The sequence below is a fragment of the Molothrus aeneus genome, chromosome 25 (assembly GCF_037042795.1).
Source record: "Molothrus aeneus isolate 106 chromosome 25, BPBGC_Maene_1.0, whole genome shotgun sequence".
NCBI lineage: Eukaryota > Metazoa > Chordata > Aves > Passeriformes > Icteridae > Molothrus > Molothrus aeneus.
This window is the reverse complement of record NC_089670.1, coordinates 2,030,817-2,053,723: the sequence shown is the minus strand read 5'-3', so window position 1 is coordinate 2,053,723 and position 22,907 is coordinate 2,030,817. Positions and strand designations below refer to the sequence as shown.

General features: G+C 43.5%; 1 protein-coding gene across 1 annotated transcript; it reads right to left on the bottom strand.

Annotated features, from left to right (window-relative positions):
• Positions 1-6,097: 6,097 nt before the first annotated feature.
• LOC136566475 (myosin-1B-like) lies at positions 6,098-21,673 on the bottom strand. Its single transcript, XM_066565630.1, has 38 exons — positions 21,470-21,673; positions 21,241-21,384; positions 20,993-21,149; positions 20,670-20,697; positions 20,458-20,572; positions 20,272-20,364; positions 19,449-19,512; positions 19,204-19,302; positions 18,998-19,101; positions 18,783-18,921; positions 18,027-18,145; positions 17,778-17,927; positions 16,923-17,093; positions 15,903-16,212; positions 15,722-15,801; positions 15,150-15,237; positions 14,939-15,056; positions 14,605-14,728; positions 14,385-14,521; positions 14,028-14,283; positions 12,827-13,069; positions 12,462-12,638; positions 12,231-12,376; positions 12,053-12,143; positions 11,576-11,965; positions 11,211-11,337; positions 10,993-11,111; positions 10,520-10,716; positions 9,974-10,157; positions 9,722-9,887; positions 9,424-9,548; positions 8,961-9,269; positions 8,048-8,251; positions 7,546-7,671; positions 7,281-7,451; positions 7,085-7,189; positions 6,852-6,947; positions 6,098-6,253 (listed from the first exon to the last, which is right to left on the bottom strand). Exons 1-38 carry the CDS (start codon positions 21,671-21,673, stop codon positions 6,098-6,100), a joined length of 5,832 nt encoding a protein of 1,943 aa, XP_066421727.1.
• Between the last annotated feature and the right edge of the window lie 1,234 nt (positions 21,674-22,907).

Genomic DNA, 22,907 nt, shown 5'->3' with positions numbered 1-22,907 from the left:
CCACCATTTCTGCCACCCTGTTTGCTCCTTTTTCTGATATGGAACTTTGCTGGCCCCTCAAAAACCCCAAAGGCAGCTGATGGTGTTTCAGGCCTGCCATCAGCGCCAGTCCTTTGGCTTCTTCCCTCTCCAAAATGTGCCAGCCTCATGTTCTTCCTTCAGAACTCGTCCTCCCTCTGCCCCTGGCCAGCACCCAAGGGGCACCAGTGAGCCACCCACTTGCTTTTAGTTGGGGCAGACCTGCCAGGACCTACAGGCCAGCCCAGAGCATCGTCCTGGCAGTGGCTCAGCCTCAATGGTGTCTGAGGCGGTGTGGAGCAGGGTCTGCACACACCTTCTCCTACCCTGAACCAAATGCCCTCCCACCTCTCCTGCTACCTGAACTGCCACCTGAGGGTCAGCCCTATGTGCAAACACATCTTCATTTCACTCAGGAAAGAACACTTTTCTGTGGTTTGCCCTATGACAGCCTGTTGTCTTCAATTGGACTGGGAAATGTCCCAAATAAACAAATTGGGCTCCTCTGTGCCAAAGATGTTACCAATATTTCTCTGAGGACATACTGAGCTGGACACTTTGATCCCAACCCCACCATTCTGGTTGGTTTCTCTCCCTTTTATTTTAATTTATTTTCTTTCCATCAAACTTCCTCCCTGTCAGCACTGAGCAAGTAACACGTGTGGCTAATACAGAAAAGAAATAGGGAGGTTGGTGCCTTCCAGCCAGGTCAGCCAGAGGAACTTGCCAAATACATTTGTCATTCTCTTGTTGTCTCAGACACTGCCAGATTATTTTGAGCAGTAAAGGCCCCTGCAGCCCTGCTGGCTGAAGGGCACCAGCTGGCAGATTGGCTGTCTGGTGGGAAGTGCTCCTTTCCCCATCTCCCAGTGCTCACTGCCTGCCTGGTTTCCAGCTTTACAGCGGTTTTCCTGCTGGATTTTTCCAGATCCTGGCTGTTCTGATCCAGCTAGATCAGGAATGCCACAGCTCTTTGCCTGGACAGTCTCATCTGTAGAAGATGACAGGTTAATCTGTCTTGGCCTGCTTTTGACAAACTGCCTTTCATCCATTTTTTCCTGTAGCAGGTCTTGCAGAAGGTAACAGCCCTTTGGACAGTCATTCCTTCCCCAGACTTTGTCATTCCTAGTCCTTACTCTAGTCCATACATCGTGTGTCCTTGGTGTTGGAAGGCAGGTCTGGAAATCCCTCCTGAAGGGGAACTGAGCAGGTATGGTCCCAGTAGAAGAGAATTTCTCCCCAGCTTGTCATCTGGTCCCACCAAAGGTTGAACTATGGTCTGGTCTCTGCTATGGCCACAGGAGCACTCCATGGCAGCCCCTCCAGAATGAGCTTTCAGTGGGCAGAACACTGGAGTCTCATGATTCACAGAGGCATTCACGGCTGGCTTGACTGGTGGGACAATCTTCCCCAGCCTCACCATTCTGGATCATTTAGTCAGTCTGTCATAAATTTGAACCACAATAGCCTCCAGATAGAATAGGGGATATAGGTAAACTTCAGCTTTTTTACCTACAAGCAGGCAGCAGAAAGGAACTGCCTTTGTTATCACAAAAGTTTACTTATGTTTTTGATAGAGGGCTTTCACTGCAAGTGTCTGAGCCTTGCTTTGCCTTGCCAGAGGGAGAACCATCCATGTGCAAGTTGAGGGGATATGTGCTGGAAGGATTAAGGTGTTTAGTGTGGATGTGTCCTGAAGGAAGATGAAGAATGTTCCCCCCACCTTGCTCTCCACAGCCCCCACATTGTCAGAAGGACCTGCGGGAGCCTCATGGCCCCTGATGGACTTTTGTCCCAGAAATTCACCGGCTTCTCCATTTTTTCCCTGAGCTTTCCAATAACCTCACAGGTAACACAGACAAACCTACTGCTATTCACATTTACTCCTTCAAATTATCTGATACACCAGATATTTTATTCAAAAACCTTCACCATGGGATCTGCAGCTTGCCAGTGCTGTAGTCAGCCATGCTGTCATATGAACTGGGTGTGCTGGAGGCATCAGTGCACCCTGTGGACCCTGATTAACTGTCTGGCAGGGAATATTCACACTGCTGCAGCAGCATTTCTGCTGCCTCTGGGTAAAACGAGAGCTCCCAGGAGCATTAGCACATGCTGAAAACAAATGCTGATGCTCTGATCTGCTGGAGCAAAACTTCTCATCCCTACTCTTCTACTAAGACCTAGCTGAGCACTGGACCATTGCAATGGTAAGGACATACTTTGTATATAAAAACCAGGAAGAATCAGATCAGACTAAAGTAAAGTGTATTTCTTGCAGGCTGTTTGTGTGTCATACTGTGGCTGGTGTGATGAGTTGCCCAGCAAAGAAACATGGTTTGGAGATCTATTAGGCATCCCTAATCCATGCTGGTGCAGGGAATAAAAAAATAAATAGTAAGAAACATGAACTGACCTAGAAGAAAGTTGTTAATTTTCATAAGTAATGACAGACTTGAATGCATCCTTTGGGATGGAAAGCAGTTCAGGATGTTCACTGCATGGGCTCTGAGAGATGAGAGCTAAAATCCAGGGAAGTAGAGCATAAGGCCCTGGCTAATGCTGCTGGTGAAATCTGGGGTTGGGGGCAGCTGTTTAGGTGGAGATTTTATGGAGCAGGGAGAGGGGAGTGAGGCTGGGTTTTTTTTTTCTGTTTGTTAATTTGTATGAATTGGTGTCTTTTCTCTTTTCAAGTCCTTTTCCTCTAGTCTTAGTGGTTGCTATGCTTGTGATTTGCTGCATTTCATGGAAATCAAAGTGTTACTTTTCCTGGTAGGGACTGTTGTGATTTACATGTTTGTAAAGGTGATGCCATCCTTTTTCAGTGGGGACTCCAAGTGGCGTCCTGAAAAACTGCAGTGGCAGATTATCTGCAGGTAAGAGGAAGGTGTCATTTCACTGAGCAGAGGAAGGTAAAAACTGTGACCTGGAATGCCAGGATAAACAGCTCTTGAAATTGCATCACAGTTAGCTAATCAGTCTCCTTCTACCAGCAAACATGAGAAGATGACATCTGAGCAGTGTTCTAAATAATATCAGAGTGATGTAGGGGATACATTTTCCCCACACACTGGAGCTTCAATTACAAAGATGAGCAGAGTGGAAGGACTGATAAGCCAATGGGAGGAAGATCAGTGCCTGGAAATGTCAGAGATGTTGGAAAGTGAAGCAGAAATGACAGAAATCAGTGTTCAAAGTTCAGTATTAGAAGGAAAATAGTCCAGCTTGTACTGAGAAAAGAAAAAGAAAGGATGATGAGGTATAACTCACATATAATGTCTTAGTGCCTTTAAAGTGCTGATGCTTTGGTGCCAAGGGGACACAGTTGTCCATGCCCAAGCTCTTGAAGGTCACAGCACTCTATATTCCCCATGGGGAAGCAGCTCTAGTGGAGCTCATCAGCTGCATCTATTTTAAAATTCCTCTGGGACTTGTTTCTTTAGGCCACTTATGGGCCCATGTTTCTTCAGACCACTTATGGGCCCATGTTTCTTCCTAGATCAGTTACCTGTGCATCAGCACATTTTATATCACAAGCAGCCTGACTCCAGAAATAGTGTGTGGATGCAAAATGACTGCTTGTCCTCTAGCCAAGGCAGCAAATCAAAAGTGAGGAGAAATTGGTTTTCCTTACTCATCCCTTTAATATTCCTCTCTGATTCCAGCAAGTCTCCAGCCCTGCTTTCCAGGCTGCCTGGTGGCAAGGCCAGCTCAGCACAGTGCAATTGTGTGATTTCTCTCCCACCTGTGCAGTGTAAATTCTGGCCCCAGGTGTTGTCTCCTTAGGGACCTGCAATGTTACCTTTCATCAGCTGAGCATTAGTAACAAATCCTCAGGCCAAAATAGTAACAAATACAGGTGAGAGAGGAGCCCCAAGAGTCTCATGTGCTTCATGTGCATCCTGATTCTTCCACAGTCAGAGCAGGTTGTTCGTTTTGGAGGGTGCTTGTAATATTGTCCAAAGGGAACAGGGAGTTTTGGCATTGAAATATAGTCCCCAAAGTTGTTGTGGTATTTACTACTCTGTCAGCAGTTCTAAAGAGGTACAGATGGAGCTGGAAATAATTCTCCATGTTTTCACTTAGCCACGGTTGTAACACATCGATTTTTGAATTACATTTTTGGGGTTTGTTGGTTTGTTTGTTTAAAGAAAGATGTTCGTTAGAACAAAGAAATTCTCCTGCTTTCTTTCAAGGTGTGGCAGGTAAGGATTTGTCTGGAAAAATGATACCACCTCTCTCTTAGGAGCATATTGTGGGAAGGGAAAAGCAGAGGAGTCATTTCCCTTCTTTGTTGCCCAGATATCACTGGCACTGATGAAGTTTTCACAGCTTCACACATAGAGATGATGTCTCTGAAGAGCATCACTTACAGGGACACAAGAGTCTACACAGAGTGTCATCTTTTCCTTAAATATATTTAACTGCTGCCTAGAAGACTACTTCCATATTTAGTTATAAAATGGGAGGATTCCTTGGGTGTAAATCTCAGTGTATTTGGGAGGAGGAGGACCTCCCAGTCCTGAACACTGACTGCTGTGGTGCAGTGCAAAAGGCTTCAATACTGCTTTTTTCTCATCATCTGCTTTCCAACATCTTCAGCTCCTTTCCCCAACAGTTTCACTGCTCCTTGAAGCACTCCCCATAAATAAAGACGTGTAGACCTAGCCAGGAACCTTGAGGGATCCACAAATGCTCCTGTAGCGTGATAGAGCCAAGTCTGCTTTACAATGGTAAAATGGAAAATGGTATCTTCATGTAGAATCTGCCCTTGGCAGCTGTGCAATGTGCCTGAGTCCAGTACTGCTACAAGTGGGGTTCCCTATTTTAAATACTGCTTCTTGCCTTGCAGGAAACAGCCTGTCATATAAGACTTCAGACCAGTACACCTTATGTAGATGCTTTGTTTCTTTTCTGTTCAGCCGAAGTACAGTTGGTATCTACATTCCACTCCAGTGCTGCAAGAGTCAGGCAGGTAGGATACAATTTGTCATCACTGTCTGTGAATTTTTGCCTCTGTAAATTGTTAGATTTTATGATTCCTTTCAAGTTGTAATGTTCTCAGTACTATTTTCACTTGAAGACTTACCTTGCATGATGAAAACCAGCTCTTAGCTTTTTGTATTTGTACATTACTCTTAATTATTCCTTAGCACAAAAACTCATACATTTCAGTACTGGAAACACTATACAGTAGTGCAGCTCTTCCCACTTGTTCTGGTGGCTCTACATTTTACACTGCTTGGGGTTTATCCTCTTGTTCACACTTCTACCAAGCTGTTCATTAAGTTCAATTTAATTTACAACTGGAACATATCAGTATTGGCTATTCTGCCTCACAGAGGAAGTAAGGCACTGCAATATCTTCTTATCCAAATAATACATTATTTGTTTTTCTTTGAAACTTATTGTTAACACCATATTTGTGAAGTTATTAACAAGGTTGTATGATCTTTGAATTTCTTCAGTATCAAGCCACTCTCTAGAGTTACTGGCCTTCACTTGCCTTGTTCTAAGGCACACATCAGTCCTTGCCTAAGCTCCTCCATAAGGACTCAGAGACATACAGATGCTTTTGGGACTACAGATGTTTTCCCTTGGGGAAACTTCCCTCTAAATACCACTTGCCCAAGTGATAATGGGACCATCAATGAGACCCTCCGAGTACTGTACCCATGTAGAAGCACGGTGCACAAAGGAAAACAAATTTTTTCTATGCCAGCACAGAAAAGGTGCTTGTCCTGCCTTTGTTCTGATCCTCTCCCAGTATGGAAATTAAATTAGTCTTATTGCCACCTTGGTCATGGGAGTAAGACAGAGTGGAGAAATACAGGAGATGGGATAAGTAAAGCCGTACTGTTATGTAAGGCTTAAAGTGAAATAAATATTTCATTTGAAAATGCCCCAAACTTGTGTAATTGCAGAACTGAATTGACCAAAAGCACGGATTCTGCTGTGTACACAACGAAATCTACGTTCTTTATTCTCTACATATAGACATGGTTACGAACACTTGAAGAAGGACAGAGGGCTCACATTTTGTGCAGCACTCAGGTCACTTTGATGCCTCATGACATCCTCACTCTTCCTCTCCTATTTTCTTGCCATGAATCTCACGGCTCTTGGCTCGGAGCTTGTTGACCTGTGACTCTGCAATGTCAGCCCGCTCCTCGGCCTCCTCCAGCTCGTGCTGGATCTTGCGGAACTTGGACAGGTTGACATTGGACAGCTCCTCCTGTGTGGGGAGAGGGAGTCAGGGGTGAGGAGCCCAGGGCAGGGGTTTCACTCCTGCTGCAAGTCAGCCTTATGGGCCTGCAAATCTCCATCCCCCTCCCACCACTGCTCACACATCAGCCTCACACAGAGCTCCTCATCCTCCACTTTTCAGGAGCCTACTGGGACAAGCTCCACCAGGACTGTTCACAAGTAAGAATCAATTTCACCCCTTCAATTTATCATTTCTGTACTTACTCTCCCACTACTTCCTGCCCAATTGTCAGTGCAACTTACTGGGTTGGGAAGACCAGGAAGCCTCCTGCTGCTGATTAGTAGCAGAGATTCAGGAAATTGTCAGTCACTGGGTGTGGCCCCTGGGTTTGTTTACTCTGGCCTCCTCTGTGAAACAGGCTGCAGAATTTCCTTTAATGAATGTCCCTAAATGCAGGGTGCCCAGGGCTCACCAAGGCCTCTGGACACAATAGTAAAGCAGCATGGTCAAGACACTTGTGTCTCAGGAGTTTCTTTCATATCTCTCTCCTGGTATTCAGACTCACTCAAGGTGTGTCCTGTCACGATGGAATGTGGCCTTTGCCCTTTCTCCAAGCAATACTTACAGCCTCCTCAGCTTGTCTCTTGTAGGATTTCACTTTCATTTGCAGCTTGTCCACCAGATCCTGCAGCCTGAGAATATTCTTCCTGTCTTCCTCAGACTAAAATGTTTGGCAAATGGACAATCAATTCTTGGTTCTGCATCACATGAGGTTAACAATTCCCCATGGGGATGGTGTGGGCAAAATGTGACTCACTGTGAGAAAGCCCAGTGAGAGCAGGAGAGCTCCTGCCTTACCTGGTAGGTGAGTTCCTTCACCCTGCGCTCGTACTTGCGCACACCCTTCACGGCTTCAGCGCTGCGCTTCTGCTCAGCATCAACCTCCCCTTCCAGCTCCCGCACCTGCAAGGACAAGCCCAGCCCTGCAGCTGCCCTGGCAATGTCTCTCCAAGGAGGGACACGCTCACTCAGGCACAGCCCCAGCCCTACACACCCTGGCCTCCAGCTTCTGGATCTGCTTCTTCCCTCCCTTCAGTGCCAGCTGCTCGGCCTCTTCCAGACGGTGCTGCAGGTCCTTCACTGTCTGGTCCAGGTTCTTCTTCATCCTCTCCAGGTGGGCACTGGTGTCCTGCTCCTTCTTCAGCTCTTCTGCCATCATGGCCGCCTGATCAGAGCAAAGGGTCAAAGCCATTTTGGGACTGGAGATATTCTGGGGAGACTACATTCACCATCAGCAATGCCAGGAGCACCCAACTCACATCTGTGATGGCCTTCTTGGCCTTCTCCTCAGCATTGCGGGCTTCCTGGATGGTATCCTCCATTTCACTCTGGATCTGGGCAATGTCTGTTTCCAGCTTCTTCTTAGTGTTGATCAGGCTGGTGTTCTGTTGAACAATAAAATTATGTGCAGTTATTTCCAAAAAAAACCAATTACTTAAGAAATTTACCGTTTCAATGTAAAGTTATCCTCTAAATATCTGATATCAGTTATATGTCTGATAAATATCTGATAAATATCTGATATTTTCCTGATGTATTTTGTCAGGTCATACACAGCTACATAGCAGAGAATTACTGAAATTTGAAGCAGCTCTTCTGACTGCTCTTGCAATCCTACTCATTTTGCTGTAATCCATTTCTTTGTACAAATGTAATAACTCTGGTTCAGATAAACTACTTTATTAAAAGAGTTGATTTAGGAATTTACACAGAAGAAAATCTATAAAGGAAGAAAATTGCCCATGAGATTTTGAATCTAACCTGAGTGTGGAGGAGCTGAACTCTCTCACTTGCATCCAGAAGCTCCTGCTCAGCCAATTTCCTCGACCGCTCCGTCTGCTCCAGGGCTGCCCGGAGCTCCTCAATTTCAGCCTGCAGCAGGTTTGCTCTGCGCTCCACCATGGCCACCTGCTCCTTCAGGTCATCCTGTGTCCTGAGAGCATCATCCAAGTGTATCTGGGTGTCCTGTAGAGAATAAAGAGAAATTATAAAGCGAAGAATCAAGAGAAATTATAAGATGACACAGCATTGTTGCACAATGGCAATTGCCGCCAGTCCCACAATGATTATGGTAGTATAATATAAATAATTATAGGAATATATTTATATGTGGACTTATTGTCCTTCTGTGCACAGTATCTTAGAAAAGTCAGCTGGAGGCTGATTCATGAGAATCTGGGACAGCTGAAGAGTAAGGTCAAGTCCCTGAATTTTAGGAGAGTGGACTTGAGTTTCTCAAGGAATTCCTGGATGAAAACCCATTGAGAAACTCCTCTCAAGAATAAAGAAGCAAAAAGTGAGTTAAGAATGTTTTTTCTGGAGTGCAGGAGCTCTCAATCCACATCAGGCAACACAGCCAGATCAGCATGGCTGAGCAAGGACCTTCAGGTCAAACTGAAGTGTAAAAAGGAAATGCATTGGTGGTAGAACAAGCAGCAAATGTCTTTGGAAGAATATAGAGATGCTGCCAGGATGTGTGGGGATAGGATTACGAAAGCCAAGGCAGAGCTAGAGCTGAATTCCTGTTTTGTGTGGCCTCACATGGAGTACTGCATCCAGTTCTGGGCTCTTCAGTTAAGGAGAGTTATTAAGGAACTAGAATGTATCTAGAGGACTGCAGCAAAGCCAGTATTGGAAAGAAAAACCCAAAGTGCACATTCTTAGTGTAACAAACCTTCAGCACTGCCTGGGTGTTTCTCAGATTCTTCTGTGCCTCTGCAGCCTGGCGGTTGGCATGGCTCAGCTGGATCTCCATTTCATTCAGGTCTCCCTCCATCTTCTTCTTCAGCCTCAGGGCTTCATTCCTGCTCCTGATCTCAGCATCCAGGGTGCTCTGCATGGACTCCACAATTCTGAGGTGGTTTCTCTTCATCTGATCAATCTCCTCATCTTTCTCTGCTATCTTCCTGTCAATCTCAGCCTTCACTTGGTTGAGCTCAAGCTGCAAGCGCAGGATCTTCCCCTCCTCATGTTCCAGGGAGGCCTAGAAAAGTGGAAACAAATATTGATAAAATCAAAAATGTTTTCAGAAATCTCAGCTGTTCCTCAGCCAGAACAGAGTGTAACTCTGTTCCAGGCCTTTTCAGTCCTATTTCCTCATTTCTTTACTGCAGACACCAGTGATTATGGTCATGTACCTCAGCTTCCTCCAGAGCCGCCTGGATTTCAGATTTCTCCTGTTCAACCTGCTTCTTCACTTTCTCCAGCTCATGAATCGCCTTTCCTTGCTCAGCAATCTGCTCCGTGAGGTCGGAAATCTCCTCTGAAAGGAAGGGAGAAAAGCGCCATGGTCAGGCAGAGAGCTGAATGGAGAAAGGCTCTGGTGCATCAAGGTGCCAGGCAAGATCTTATCCCAGCAGGCCGAGAGCTGTTAAGTGTGGCAGGCAGACAAGCTTGTGAGAAAGGCCAGGGAGGAGCAGAGGGCCAGGGACTTACGCTGCAAGTTCTTGTTCTCCCGCTTCATTGTTTCCAGGTGGTCCAAGGACTCCTCATAGGCATTCTTCATCTTGAACAGCTCCGTGCTCAGAGAGCGCGACTCCTTCTGCGAGGCCTCCAGCTCAGCCTGCGTTTCCTCATACTTCTGCTTCCATTCTGCCAGGATCTGAAGAGAAACGGGGGGTGAGTAGGGCTGTGGCCATCACGGGGCCCTGCTCTGGCCAGGAATGTTGGTGCTGGAGGCCAAAAGACCTTGTCAAAGTTCTTCTGCTTCTTATCCAGAGCAGCACAGGCAGCATTGGATCTCTCCACGTCAATCATCAGATCCTCCACTTCATTCTGCAGCCTCTGCTTTGTCTTTTCCAGGGAGGCACATTTGGCATTGACAGCCTCAACATGCTCCTCTGCATCCTGCAGGCGCTGGGCCAGCTTCTTCCTGGGAGGAGACAAGCCCAGTTGCACGTTAGATCTTGGAAGGGAATCAGTTCTATATTGTCATGAGAGGTGAGCTGATCACTTTAAGGGTTTTGAACTGCGCACTTTTCACAGATATGTAAGGATCTGTACTTTGCTGTGTCCGATCACGTATTAGGCCTGTCTTAGCACTTCTAGTCCTAAAGCCTATATTTTCCCTTCCTATCTCCACTTTTTCTCTGCCTTCCTCTCTGTCCTTTTTTTTTACAAATCTATATTCTTGCCTTCATCCCATTCTTATCTTAACCCACTCTCAGACATTCCAATTTCCCGTGACCAATTTCAGTCTTCTCCTGTCATTTCCCATTCTGCTTCCCCACGTACTTGGCCTCCTCGAGCTCCTCCGTGCGCTGAATCGCGTCCGTCTCGTATTTGGTTCTCCACTGGGCCACTTCACTGTTGGCCTTGGACAGGGCTCGCTGCAGCTCCCCCTTGGCCTCCTGCTCCTCCTCATATTGTTCCCGGAGCAAGTCACAGTCGTGGCGAGCGGACTGCAGGGCGTGGGCCAGGGCATTCTTGGCCTAGACGGAGAGTGGGGTTGTGTCAAGAAGTGGTAATATCTCATGAAATCTCTTCCAATGAATTAACTTCAAGCTACAAACATGACTGCTGGAGGAATGTTTGCAATGAAGAACAGATGTAAGACTGGTGACAAAATCCATTAATCAAACTCATTGCAGAAACAAAAGCCTTCTCCCAGGAGGCCTTTTGGCTTGTGCTAAGCAGATCCTGTCCCCACTAGGCAGTGTGAAGCTACATGTGTTCCCAGTAGCCAGTGGTAAGAAATCAGGAATAACCTTAATTTCCTCCTCTAGATGCCTCTTCAATTCCTCAATCTGTTGGGTGAAAGCCTGTTTGCCTCTTGACAGCTGAGAAATCAGAGCATCTTTCTCATCTACCTGGCGTGAAAATTCACCTGGGGAAGCATACAAATAAGAAGATATTCTAATTGTCATTCATGACCCAAACAAGCTGGTTTAGGAGTCATGCCAAAACATATTGGAGTCTCTCTAACCAGCTTCTGTCTGCAGACGAGCTCTTTGAGCATTGAGGTCATTGATCATGCGCTGATGCTCTTCTTCCTTGGACTTAATCTCACTCAGCTGATCTTCCAGAGTGCGGCACATCTTCTCCAGGTTGGCCTGTAGAGATCACAGAGAATGAAAGAAGATTAGTATCTGGATGCCATCTTATTATGAACAGCAGCATTCTAACCAGATAAAAGTGAACAGACTTGCAAGTTGTATACCGTTCCTTGGAGTTAGAAGGTTAGAAACAAGATCCATACAGAGACATGAGTTAGATGGTCATCTGTCCATAATTTTAACGGATATACTTCAACATTATTTATATTCCTGTTTTTTTCATATTTTTCCATACCTTGGCTTTGGAGACAGACTCCATGTTGCTGGCCAAGTCATCAATCTCCATTTTCATCTCACTCTTCTCCTTCTCCAGCTTCTGCTTCACGCGTTGCAGGTTGTCGATCTGCTCGCCCAGCTCAGCTGTGCTGTCCGCGTGCTTCTTGCGCAGGGCAGAAGCCGTGGCTTCGTGCTGCAGCGTGGCCTCTTCCAGGTCACGGCGCATCTTCTGGAACTCTGCCTCACGCTTCTTGTTCATCTCAATCTGAGCTGCTGTGGCCCCTCCTGCTTCTTCCAGGCGCTCGCTGATCTCCTCCAGCTCCCTGGACAGGTCAGCGCGATGCTTCTCTGCTTTAGCACGAGAGGTTCGCTCTGCCTCAATTTCCTCCTCCAGCTCCTCAATGCGGGCCTGCAGAACAGCAGGGACCCTTCACAGCTGTGCCCTCCTCCTGCCTGAGCTGAGCTGAGCAAGGCAGGGCAAGGAACAGAGACTTGCCTGCAGCTCCTTGATCTTCTTCTGAAGTTGCATGCCCAGGGCCTGTTCATCCTCGATCTTGCCCTGGATCTGGCTGATTTCAAAATCTTTCCTTTGGGACAAGTGAACCGTGTTAGAGCTCCAAGAAACAAGACAAGTGCTGCAGCCCAGCACTCAGGTGCCCCAGAGCCACACTTACTTCTTCAGTTTTTCATCCAGCTGCTGCTTATCATTCTCCAAATCCATGATGCTGTCCTGGGCCAGCTTCAGGTCTCCTTCCAGTTTCCTCTTCGCTCTCTCCAGGTCCATGCGCAGTTTCTTCTCTTGCTCCAGGGACCCTTCCAGCTAAACACAACAAGACCATCAGGGCTCTGCCAGCCACGTTGGACTCCATACCTGTCCTGTTCCTGCTCTAGATCTGTGTGCTTACATCATCCACTTGCTGTTCCAGCTTGATCTTGGCCTTGGTCAGAGTATTGACTTTGTCTTCCTCTGCCTGCAGGTCATCCAGGGTCTGCTGATGGGCCTCTTGGAGGGCTTTCTTCTCTTTTGTCAGCTTGGCGATGGTCTCATCCAGAGCTGCCATCTCCTCGGTGAGGTTTTTCACCTACAAATATAAGCATGCTTTAAAATTTGGAAGAAAACAGGTTCACTGCTTTTATGTTTCATTTATCTTTTGGATTCTCAGAGACGCACAGCTCAAGATTTTCCAAAGTCAGCATGTCTTTTGGTAAGTTGCCTTTTACTCTGAGTCTGTAATTTCATGACCCTTTATGTGACTGCCAATGTGTGTACCTTGTTTTCAGTGGCATGTTTTTCCTTCTCCACCTTGGCCAGTGTTAGCTCAAGGTCATCAATATCTTTCTTCAGCTCTGAACATTCATCCTCCAGCTTCCTCTTCTTGGCTGTCAACTCAGCATTAATTTCTTCTTCATCCTCAGCCCTTTCAGTCACTTCCTTGACTTTGGCTTCCAGCTGGATTTTTGTTTTGATGAGCTGGTCACACCTTTCCTCTGCATCAGCCAAAGCATCAGCTTCCTGGTGGGAATATGCAGGAAATGTTATTTAGTACTGAAGGAACCTATGTGAATTGGCAAGTCCTTCAAATTACTTTTGGGGAAAAAATAGAGTGTGCAATTACCTTGGAAACTACAAATCTAGAAAAACGTTTTAGTTACTTTTCTTGTTGGACCTTTTTGCATCTCTAATACAGCTCTGTTTAGCTACATTTCATTTCAACCTATTTATTTTGGGTATATCAGAAAGTCACTTAGATTTAACTGATGTTTTCCTTTTCTACTTTAGAAAGTGATTGTGTCTTTGTACTAAACTCAAATTTATGTGGAAGTGTTGAGAAATGTAAATAACTCTACCTCCAAGGAAATATTTGAAATTCCCATTAGTAGCTTTATACTCAGCCAATGGTGTCAGTGGACAATAGAATGAGATTCATCATTCCCTGAAACAGACATTTCAGCTCTAGGGTATTGCCAAAATATTTTTTATGGTTCTTGAAGGCCAAAAGACATTGGAGACACACATATGGAGATGATGCTTATGTTTTAAATTGTAATGCCTATCTGTTTTCTGGGAGTAGTAGGTGCAGGAGTTGAGATGACATCTGCTATAAGAAATGGTAATCAGCTCTTCATTTTGACAACTGAGTTAAGGCAGAGTAGTAAGTCAGTCAAGCTACTGTCTCTGCTCCACTAGATAAACTACAGTGAATACAATAAGGCTTTATGTCTCACATAATGTCTCTCATATGGCTTTATGAACTCACATGGACACAGGCAGGTATGAAGACTAAAAACTCATGCTTTTTAAATTACAGCTCGCAATAGTAAGATTGAGTGGAGAAAGAATGTGGCCTTTAGTTACATGGTATTAGGCTTAAAGTACTTTAGAAGGCTTAGTATATAATTTGAGAGTACTGTATTAGGAAAGTTAGATCGTATTTACTTTTCTTATAAAAGTATAGAAAAATGTTACTTACAGCCTGCACTTGGAGCTGCAGGTCATTTTTCTCCTTCATTAGAGATGCCATTTTCTCTTCAAGCTCCTTCCGCTTTGCCTCAGATTTCGCAAGCTCTTCCTTGGTTTTCTCAAATTCTTCCTTCATGTTTGCCATTTCCTTCTCAGACTCTGCACTCTTCAGCAAGGGCTTGATCTTGAAGAACAGCTTCATCCATGGCCAGTGTTTGACATTCATGAATGAGCGAATGTTGTACTGGATGCAGAAGATGGACTCCCTGAGGCATAATTAAAACGTACAATGAATATTCTCAGTCTGACAGGTGTCACCACTTTTCCATGAGCAAAATGACTTTAACTGAAGAAGAGGAAGGTGTACCTGCGCTCCACCATTCTCTGGTACTCCACCCTCGCCAGGTAGCCCCTGCACCTGGCCTGGGTGCGGGTGATGAGCTGTGCCAGCTTCTCATCTCTCATCTCCTCCAGGATCCCTATCAGCCCAGCTTTGAAGAACACCTTGAGAGAGGGAACGTTGCAGCTCATCACTGTCAGGTAGAGAGAGCAAAGCCCAGGCAGGCAGTGAATGGGGGGGTTTGTACCTTGGTGTGTCCAAATTTGTACTGGGTGTGATCCACATCGATTGAACTAAGAAGCTTCTCAGAAGCCTTCTTGCTATCGATGAACTGTCCCTCAGGGATGGCACTGGCATTAAGCACCTTGTATCTGTGGAATTGGAGGAAACAGGAGGAAGACAATGTCCAGTCATAAGAAAGTTCTCTTTACTGAAAGCAAGAGCTGTGTTTGCAGCAGAACCAGGCTGAGGAAGTTGGAATTTCATCTCTCCATACTTAAAGACCCTGGCAAAGCTCAGCTGTGTGATGGAGAGCAATTGGTGAGGACACCTGACTTATCTCTTCATTTCATAGCTCTCACCTCTGTTTGAAGTCAGCATAGAGGACTCTGCTGGGGAACCCTTTCCTGCAGATCCTGATCCCTTCCAGCACGCCGTTACAGCGCAGCTGGTGCAGCACCAGCTCGTGCTCCATGGCACCTGGCAATGCAGAGCACAAATGAGGGGCACAGATTGCAGTGCAGAGGGGAATGGATGTATCAGAGCAGGGATCTTTCAGCTTGGGGTTCTTACCAGGTGTTTTAGTCTCATTGGGGATGATGCAGCGCACAAAGTGGGGGTGAGTGCTCCGCAGATTGGTCATCAGCTTGTTCAGATTCTCCTGTGGGATCATGCATAGTAGTTTAGATGAAGGAAATTTACTTTTGCATACTTTGTACCTAGAGGCCAAAGAACTAATATAATAAATTTTAGAAGAAGCTTTCAAATATGATACCCTGGTTTAATGAAACCTTATATATACTTTTTATTGAAAAATATTCTCATTAAAAACAATTAATTTTTTTGCCTTATTTTGGAAGAAGTAAAACACTACTCTACAAATATTTTAAGAGAAGCCCTTTTGGGATAAATATTTTTATTTAAGTTACATGACAGATTCTGAAAAAAACTTTTTCCCAAAAAATGGGAGTAAACTTTTAAAAGAAATGAAGACTGAATCCTAAATTTGAACAGAAAATCACAATGCAATGCACTTCATACTTAGTATAGCTTCTTTATAAAACCAATGCCAGAATACAAACCTGAGTGTATTTAGCTCAGTTTTGACATTATGTCACTTTATAGAAAATGAATCCATACTTTACCCGGAAAAGAGCTGAGACAGTCTGGAAAGAAGAGCCCTTCTTCTTGCCTCCCTTCTTGCCACCACCACCGCCACTAGCCTCTTAAAATAAAAAAAAGAATTTTTTTAATATAAACATACAACCTTTTTTGCTGTATCTTTACATATCCTAATTGTTGAAAAAGAAAAGTTAGAAAAATAACCTGCTTCTCCTCCACCATAAGAAGCGAAAAGTAAAGCCAGGGTCTTCACAGATGATTTCTGGTACAGCCCAATGACAGTTTCATTCAGAGGGTCCTTGTTCTTCTCCAGCCACCCAGTGATGTTGTAGTCCACTGTGCCAGCATAGTGCACCAGGGAGAAGTGGGCCTCAGCCTTGCCTTTGGCAGGCTTGGGCTTCTGGAAGTTGTTGGACTTGCCCAGGTGCTGGTCATAGAGCTTGTTCTTGAAAGAGGTGTCAGTTGCCTTGGGGAACATGCACTCCTCTTCCAGGATGGAGAAAATGCCCATGGGCTGGAAGATAGTTCAATAAACAAGAGAGAATGCCTGTAGAATATATGATTATGGCTTGGTCTCAAAAAGAATGTAGTAAAAGACTGGAAGCTGAAAAACAAACATTGCCATGTAGAAAATTTCTTTCTAAAAAGTGAATTTAAAAGATTCACCTGTTTGATTTACACTTTGGCATCGTGATTCGGAATGTTTTCTATGCCAAAGACCATTGTAAAGTTCATGAGGAGAAAGGATATATTTTAAAGTGTTTTTCACAAATGTGTCCATGGCATATTTACTTGTGTTTTTGAATTTTCAATCAGTCCCCTAAATTATAAGGAACTACAAGAAATCTCTGTTTCTTCCTCTCAGAGGTCAGGCACTGTACTTGCTTTGCTGTGAACCATACAGAACCATTAGAGATAACTGTATGGATAATCAGTTATCCATTTCCATATAACTTTATTCCGGAACCCTAAGAAAATGTTTTCAGTTTACTTTAGGAACTGCCTTGTGTTTTTGAAGATAATATCCTTTAGCCAAGCAAACGAGATACCTTCCATGCAGAGAATGTGTGAGCATTACTTCTATAGTTTTCAGTGGACTTTGTAATATCTATAATGCATAATTAGCAATAGTACAGGTCAAGATGTATTTCTGCAATTAAAACTGAATACAAGTATCCAACCACTGGAAATTTAAAACAATGAGATCTTGAATTAAAAATTTACCTTCTCAATGAGCTCAATGCAGGCAGCCAGGTCCATGCCAAAGTCAATGAATGTCCATTCAATGCCCTCCTTCTTGTACTCCTCCTGCTCCAGCACGAACATGTGGTGGTTGAAGAACTGTTGCAGTTTCTCATTGGTGAAGTTGATGCACAGCTGCTCCAGGCTGTTGAACTGCTCAGTGGAAAAATCCACAAGAACCAACCCTCATCAATGTGCAAAATTCTTCATCATTCTCCTCCAGCCTTTATAAATCTCCCCAGTTAAAACACAACTGTATTACCAGGGCCTCACCATAACAGAACCTATATGCAGCCCCAGAAAGAAATACCTACATAATGAAAATGAGGGCTTTTGTTCCAGAGCAGATTTTTTAGTGAATCTCCTAAAATTAACAATTTTTTTATTCAGCAAACAAGATGAGTGCTTGCTCTTGTCTCCAAAGTGAAAACCCTTTTTATTCCTTGGTTCTTTAAACATTTTGAACATCTTTAACTCATTATATATTTGCCAATGCATCTCCTAGCTCTGCTCCAGAAGCTCTTTTATAAATTTATTGGAATTATTTTGGGTTATTTAATCCTTAACATTAAGCCCAAACAGTTGTAACATTACAACATATAAAAATCTATTTGCTGCTTCTGCACAAACAACATGACTCTGTGCTTGTACTGATGGAGTTTTAGGGGATTTTGTTTTCTGCTGGAAAAGAAAATCCAGCAGAATTTTTTTGGGGGTTTTTCCTACATAAAATTTCAAATGACTAGCATGTTAAACATTCAGAGGAATATTACTTGCAAGTCCTCTGATATAACCATCCTTTCCTTCAAGAGCAGCCCTCAAACTTGAAATCCTTACATCAAAGATCTCAAAGCCAGCAATGTCCAGGACACCAATGAAGTACTGCCTGGGCTGCTTCGTGTCCAGCTGTTCGTTGATGCGAACAACCATCCACAGGAACATCTTCTCATAGACAGCCTTTGCCAGGGCGCCCACTGAATTGTATACCTAAACCAAAGGAGAACGGAGCAGAAGAAATACAATTTCCAGAGCAAATAGTAAGTGATTCAAGTCAGAGGTTCCCAGTCACCAAGTGGCTGTTGTTACCTGCTGCACAGTTTGGCCCTTGGTCACGTATTCATTCCCCACCTTGACTCGGGGGTAGCAGAGGGCCTTGAGCAGGTCTGCTGAGTTCAGACCCATCAGGTAGGCAGCCTTGTCAGCAACTAAGTACAAGAACAAGGAGATAGAAAAATTAAGGATAGCAAAACATGCAGCACTTTGAGTGATGAACCCTTCGCAAAACAGCTACAATATTTAATGTTCTTGTTTTCAAATTTTGCCTACTGGCTCTCAGAGGAACCATGACATAATTATCCAATTGAAATCATCTTTGAATTGAATGTTTGATATCTAAAGGCTATATTTGTCTTTAAAAATCTTCACAGAATCTTCTAGAAACAATATATTTATGAAAAATCAATCCAGGAATTCATGAGTTTTTTTCCCTAAAAAGTGATTTATGAAGTAGAAGTTCTATAACTAAATATAATTAAATATAAATTTTATTTAAGTATCAAGCAGAAATGAGTTTTTTCAAAAAATCTTTTCTTTCTCAGTGGGTCTCAGCATATGAGCAAGTTATGCTGATTCAGAATGGTAGCTCAGGAGAGATTTTTGGATATGTATGCAGTTGGTAGAGCAAATAATGATGAGCAGTAATTGAAGAAAGAGTGCATTTTGGATGGCAGTTTCATAGCTATGTACCATCTCATCTAAACACATTTCTACTCCATCTTCCAAATACTGATTTATTATTTCCACTTCTATTTCTAGCAGGTTGGCCAAAGATTTTGCTGATACCTTCGGTGCCATCAGGCTCTGCCTGCTCCTCTCGTTGTTTCTGCTTAAACTTCAGGTTCCCATAGTGCATGACAGCCCCTGTCAGCTTGTAGATGGCTGTTTTCTCATCAGCACTGAAACCCAGGATGTCAATGGCACTCTGAAATAGGGACAGTAAAATAAAAAGCTTTGCCTGGGAGATGACAATAGTTACAATACTCTGAATTGCTACTTACATCTGTAGCCATCAGCTCCTCCTGGTCATTAATGCTGGCGACAGTGATCTCGCCTTGACTCACAAACTGGTAGTCATATGGGTTGGTGGTGATGAGGAGCATGTCTGAAAATAAGAAGATGGGTCATGTAGGCTTAGTTTAGCCAAGCAAGTAATAGTGTGAGCAGAAACTCAGCAATCTTCCTTCAAGTTAGTAATTCTTCCTACCAATTAGCTCCGGCTTCTTGTTGGACATGATCTGATAAAAGATGTGGTAGCTCCTTTCCGCCTTGAGCTGGAAAGTGACTCTGGACTTCTCCAGCAGATCTGGAGGGAAAATCTAGTTAGAAACAAGAAGAAACAGCAAAAGAAAAAAAAAAGGGAAGATGGGAAGACAACAGGGAAGGCAGTGTAGACGATGTTGTATGGACGGGGGAATGGATGGATTTGGGAACTGCTGTGAAGTGTCTTACATGTTTCAATATCTGCAGAAGCCAGTTTTCCTGTGGCACCAAAATGGATTCTGATGAATTTGCCCTTTAAAGGAATAAAAGTGTTTTAAGATTAACAACATAGAAAGTATATCTGAAATAAAGAAGCTGGCACAAGTTTTCTACTTAGAGACATTTTCTTAAAATCTCTGTATTTGCACCACTAACATAAAGTTATCTTTTTCATTTTTGACCATGAAAATAATCAGCAGTGGCAAAACTGTATTTTAAGTATGCTGAGTGAACAAATGAGAAGGAATGTGTGAAATTCATTCAACAAATTATTCTAACTATATCCTGCACACAGAGAGCAGGATCCTTAATGATACAAAAATATCAATTCAAGTAGTTGAGCTGCTTAAATGTGAATTGTGATCTAATAAAAAACTTCACTTCTGATTAATTAAATCTGAAATACAGCAAATATTCAATTAGAAAATCTCTTTCTTTCTTTCTCTTTCTTTCTTTCTTCTATCCTAGCCTTATTCCCTTTTTTCCTGCAATTTGTCTGTCTCTTAGAAAATTAATACAAATGTAAGTAAAAATAAACAGAGCTATTTATTAACATTACAGTATGTTCTAGGAGAAACACCACATAACATGGCATTATTTGGATTTTAATTTTAATTTAAAACAGAATTATGTTTTGTGTTGTGAAATCTGGAGAATGATCTTTAGGATAAGTGGCAAAGCCATGGTAAGAAAATTCAGTTTTACTCCTGAAAACAGGATGGCTGAACAGAAAAGAATACTGACATAACTCCTGTTTACTATGTCACAGGAATTATTTTGTTAAGCAACTCACAAAGCGTGAGGAGTTGTCGTTCCTCACGGTCTTGGCGTTTCCAAAGGCCTCCAGCAGTGGGTTGGCGCTGATGATTTGATCCTCAAGCGTTCCCTGCAGGGTGATAATTATTGCTAGTTATCCTTTCCAAAAATCATGTCAAGAACAAAGGAAAGCATTGATCCCAACATGTATCAACTAATTTACCTGCATTTTGCCTGATGTTTGTTCTTCCTTTTTCTTGTCCCCACTGGCTGCAATTGTTGCAAAGTACTGGATGACACGCTTTGTGTTCACAGTCTTCCCGGCCCCGGATTCTCCGCTGCCAAAGCCAAGAGAGAAGCAGAGGGTGCGTGGTCAGGCAGGAGGTGCCCTGGCACCGGGCAGCCCCGCAGGGACCCGCGCAGGGGGGTACCTACGTGATCAGGATGGACTGGTTCTCACGATCTGTGAACAAGGCAGAAACACAGTGCTCAAAACTCAATAAACAACAGAGAAAGAATGAAACATAATCAGGTAAGTCTAATGTTTTTGCTTCACATAAACAAAGTACATCACTGTGTGCAGAGATATCTTTCATTTAAAAGAGCAGAAACAATGCTATGAAGATAGTAAACTCCAACAGATGTGTATGTCAGATCCAAGAAAACTTTGAAAAAGTCTCTTCACTTTGCTGAGATAGGGTATCCCTTAAAAGAATTTAATGGTCCAATGTCCCTAAAGACTAGACAGAGCCACTCACCAGTCAGCATGAACTGATAGGCGTTGTCAGAGATGGAGAAGATGTGTGGAGGGGCCTCCTGGCGCTTCTTGCCTCGGTAGGCCAACACCACCTCGGGGTTGTACACCGGCAGCCACTTGTAGGGGTTGACGGTGACGCAGAAGAGACCCGAGTAGGTCTGCAAGGAAGGGACACAGCACCTTGGCTTCCCCTGAGGCTGGCCCAGCAGCTGCTGAGGCTGCCCAGAGGAAGCTGCTGCTGCCACTTACGTAGATCATCCAGGCTGCGTAACGCTCTTTGAGGTTGTACAGCACAGCGGGTTCGTGCAGGTGGGTCATCATGGCCATGTCCTCGATTTTGTCATACTTGGGAGGGTTCATGGAGAAGATTTGATCTTCTTTCACAGTCAGGGTCTGTCAGAGAAAGTAGTGTACACATCTCAGCTAAGAACCTAGAGTGGGGATCATATGTTTTCCTTCACTCTCGTTTTTGACTCACCTCTCCCCCTTCAGTCTTGACAGTGACTTTGCCTGATTCCTTGCTTGTGATTGTCCCTTTCACAAAGGATTCCTTTGCATGTACCACGAAGACAGATGTCTTGGCATCAAAAGGTTTGTTCTGGGCTGCAATTCTCTCCTTCTCTGACTTTCGGAGGTAAGGAGCCGCCTCCCCAAAGATGGCCATCTCAGCGTCCGTAGACATGGCTGCACTTTATGGAGGGGCTGGTCCGCAGAGAACGCTGTGGAGGAGCAGATATGTTACTCAAATTTGCCAGAAAGTAAGCACTTGTTAGGAGAAGAAAAGAGAAGTTGTGGAGAAGAAGAAACTATATTAATACAGCTTGTAGCCTTTTGGAAGGAATTGCGAATATTTGCATTGGTGTAATTCAATATTTTTGGAAAACTTCAAAATTATATTTAGGGAGATTATTTGGCCTTTACTGAAATCACATTTAAATAATCTATAGATACTTAGAATTCAACTATTTAGGCATTGTACTATGGAATTAAGAACCTCAAAAATCCTTTTAACTGCTTAAGCACTCTTAAAATTAATTTGGAAATATTATAATCCTCTTTTCTCACAATTGATAGTTTTTTACAAAGATCAGAATGCTCATACTCCACTGTCTGAACTGCACACTGAAAACTCTGGCTTCTTAATGACTCAGTTCAGTATTTAGAACTTTTTTATAATTGTATTAATAATACAATTTTCTCTAATTTTATTGACTGCTTGAATCCAGGCATAAATTGCAACATGACTGTTAAATATTAGTGCTGTTCAAACCACACTGAGATAGCTCCTTTTCTAGTACTTTCTTTTGTTTTTTAAAAATTAGTAGAATTTTAGAGAAAAACAAAGTTCAAAGATTTAAAGCTGTAATGAAGTATTTAAAAATAAGGAATTTTATAGCCTGAATTCATTTATCTGAAATGTATTTTTCCCTCCTCTCCCCCGAGGAAAAAAAAAAGCAAAACCAAACACTGGGCAGCTTAGGAAAACATTTAAATATCTCTTTCTGTATTGAGTTAGGTACCTGATATTTACACAACATTTAATTTTGTGTTTATTTTACTAAAATGAGAAAACATAATATGATATTTCTTTGTTTGTCTCTGGAGGAACAGGTTGTGACTTCCAGAACAGGGAGGCTGCATCTTCCATTTCTTGTGAGGTAGAAAACAAGCAGAGCAGGAAACAAAGGGCAGCATTGCCTTTTACAGAGGTGACAATCAGAGCTTGGTTTCTTATATTACAGCCCTTACTGCTTTAGTGATTCCATGGCAAATTTCAGACAAAATATCACATTGCATATTCTGAGACAAAATGCTGAATTTTGCAGTTTTCCTGCTGTATTCTTAGTTCAGTTACACAGCTACAACAGCAGTGATGGGAAGGCAGTGCACCTCACTCCCTGTTAGGTGAGTTAAGC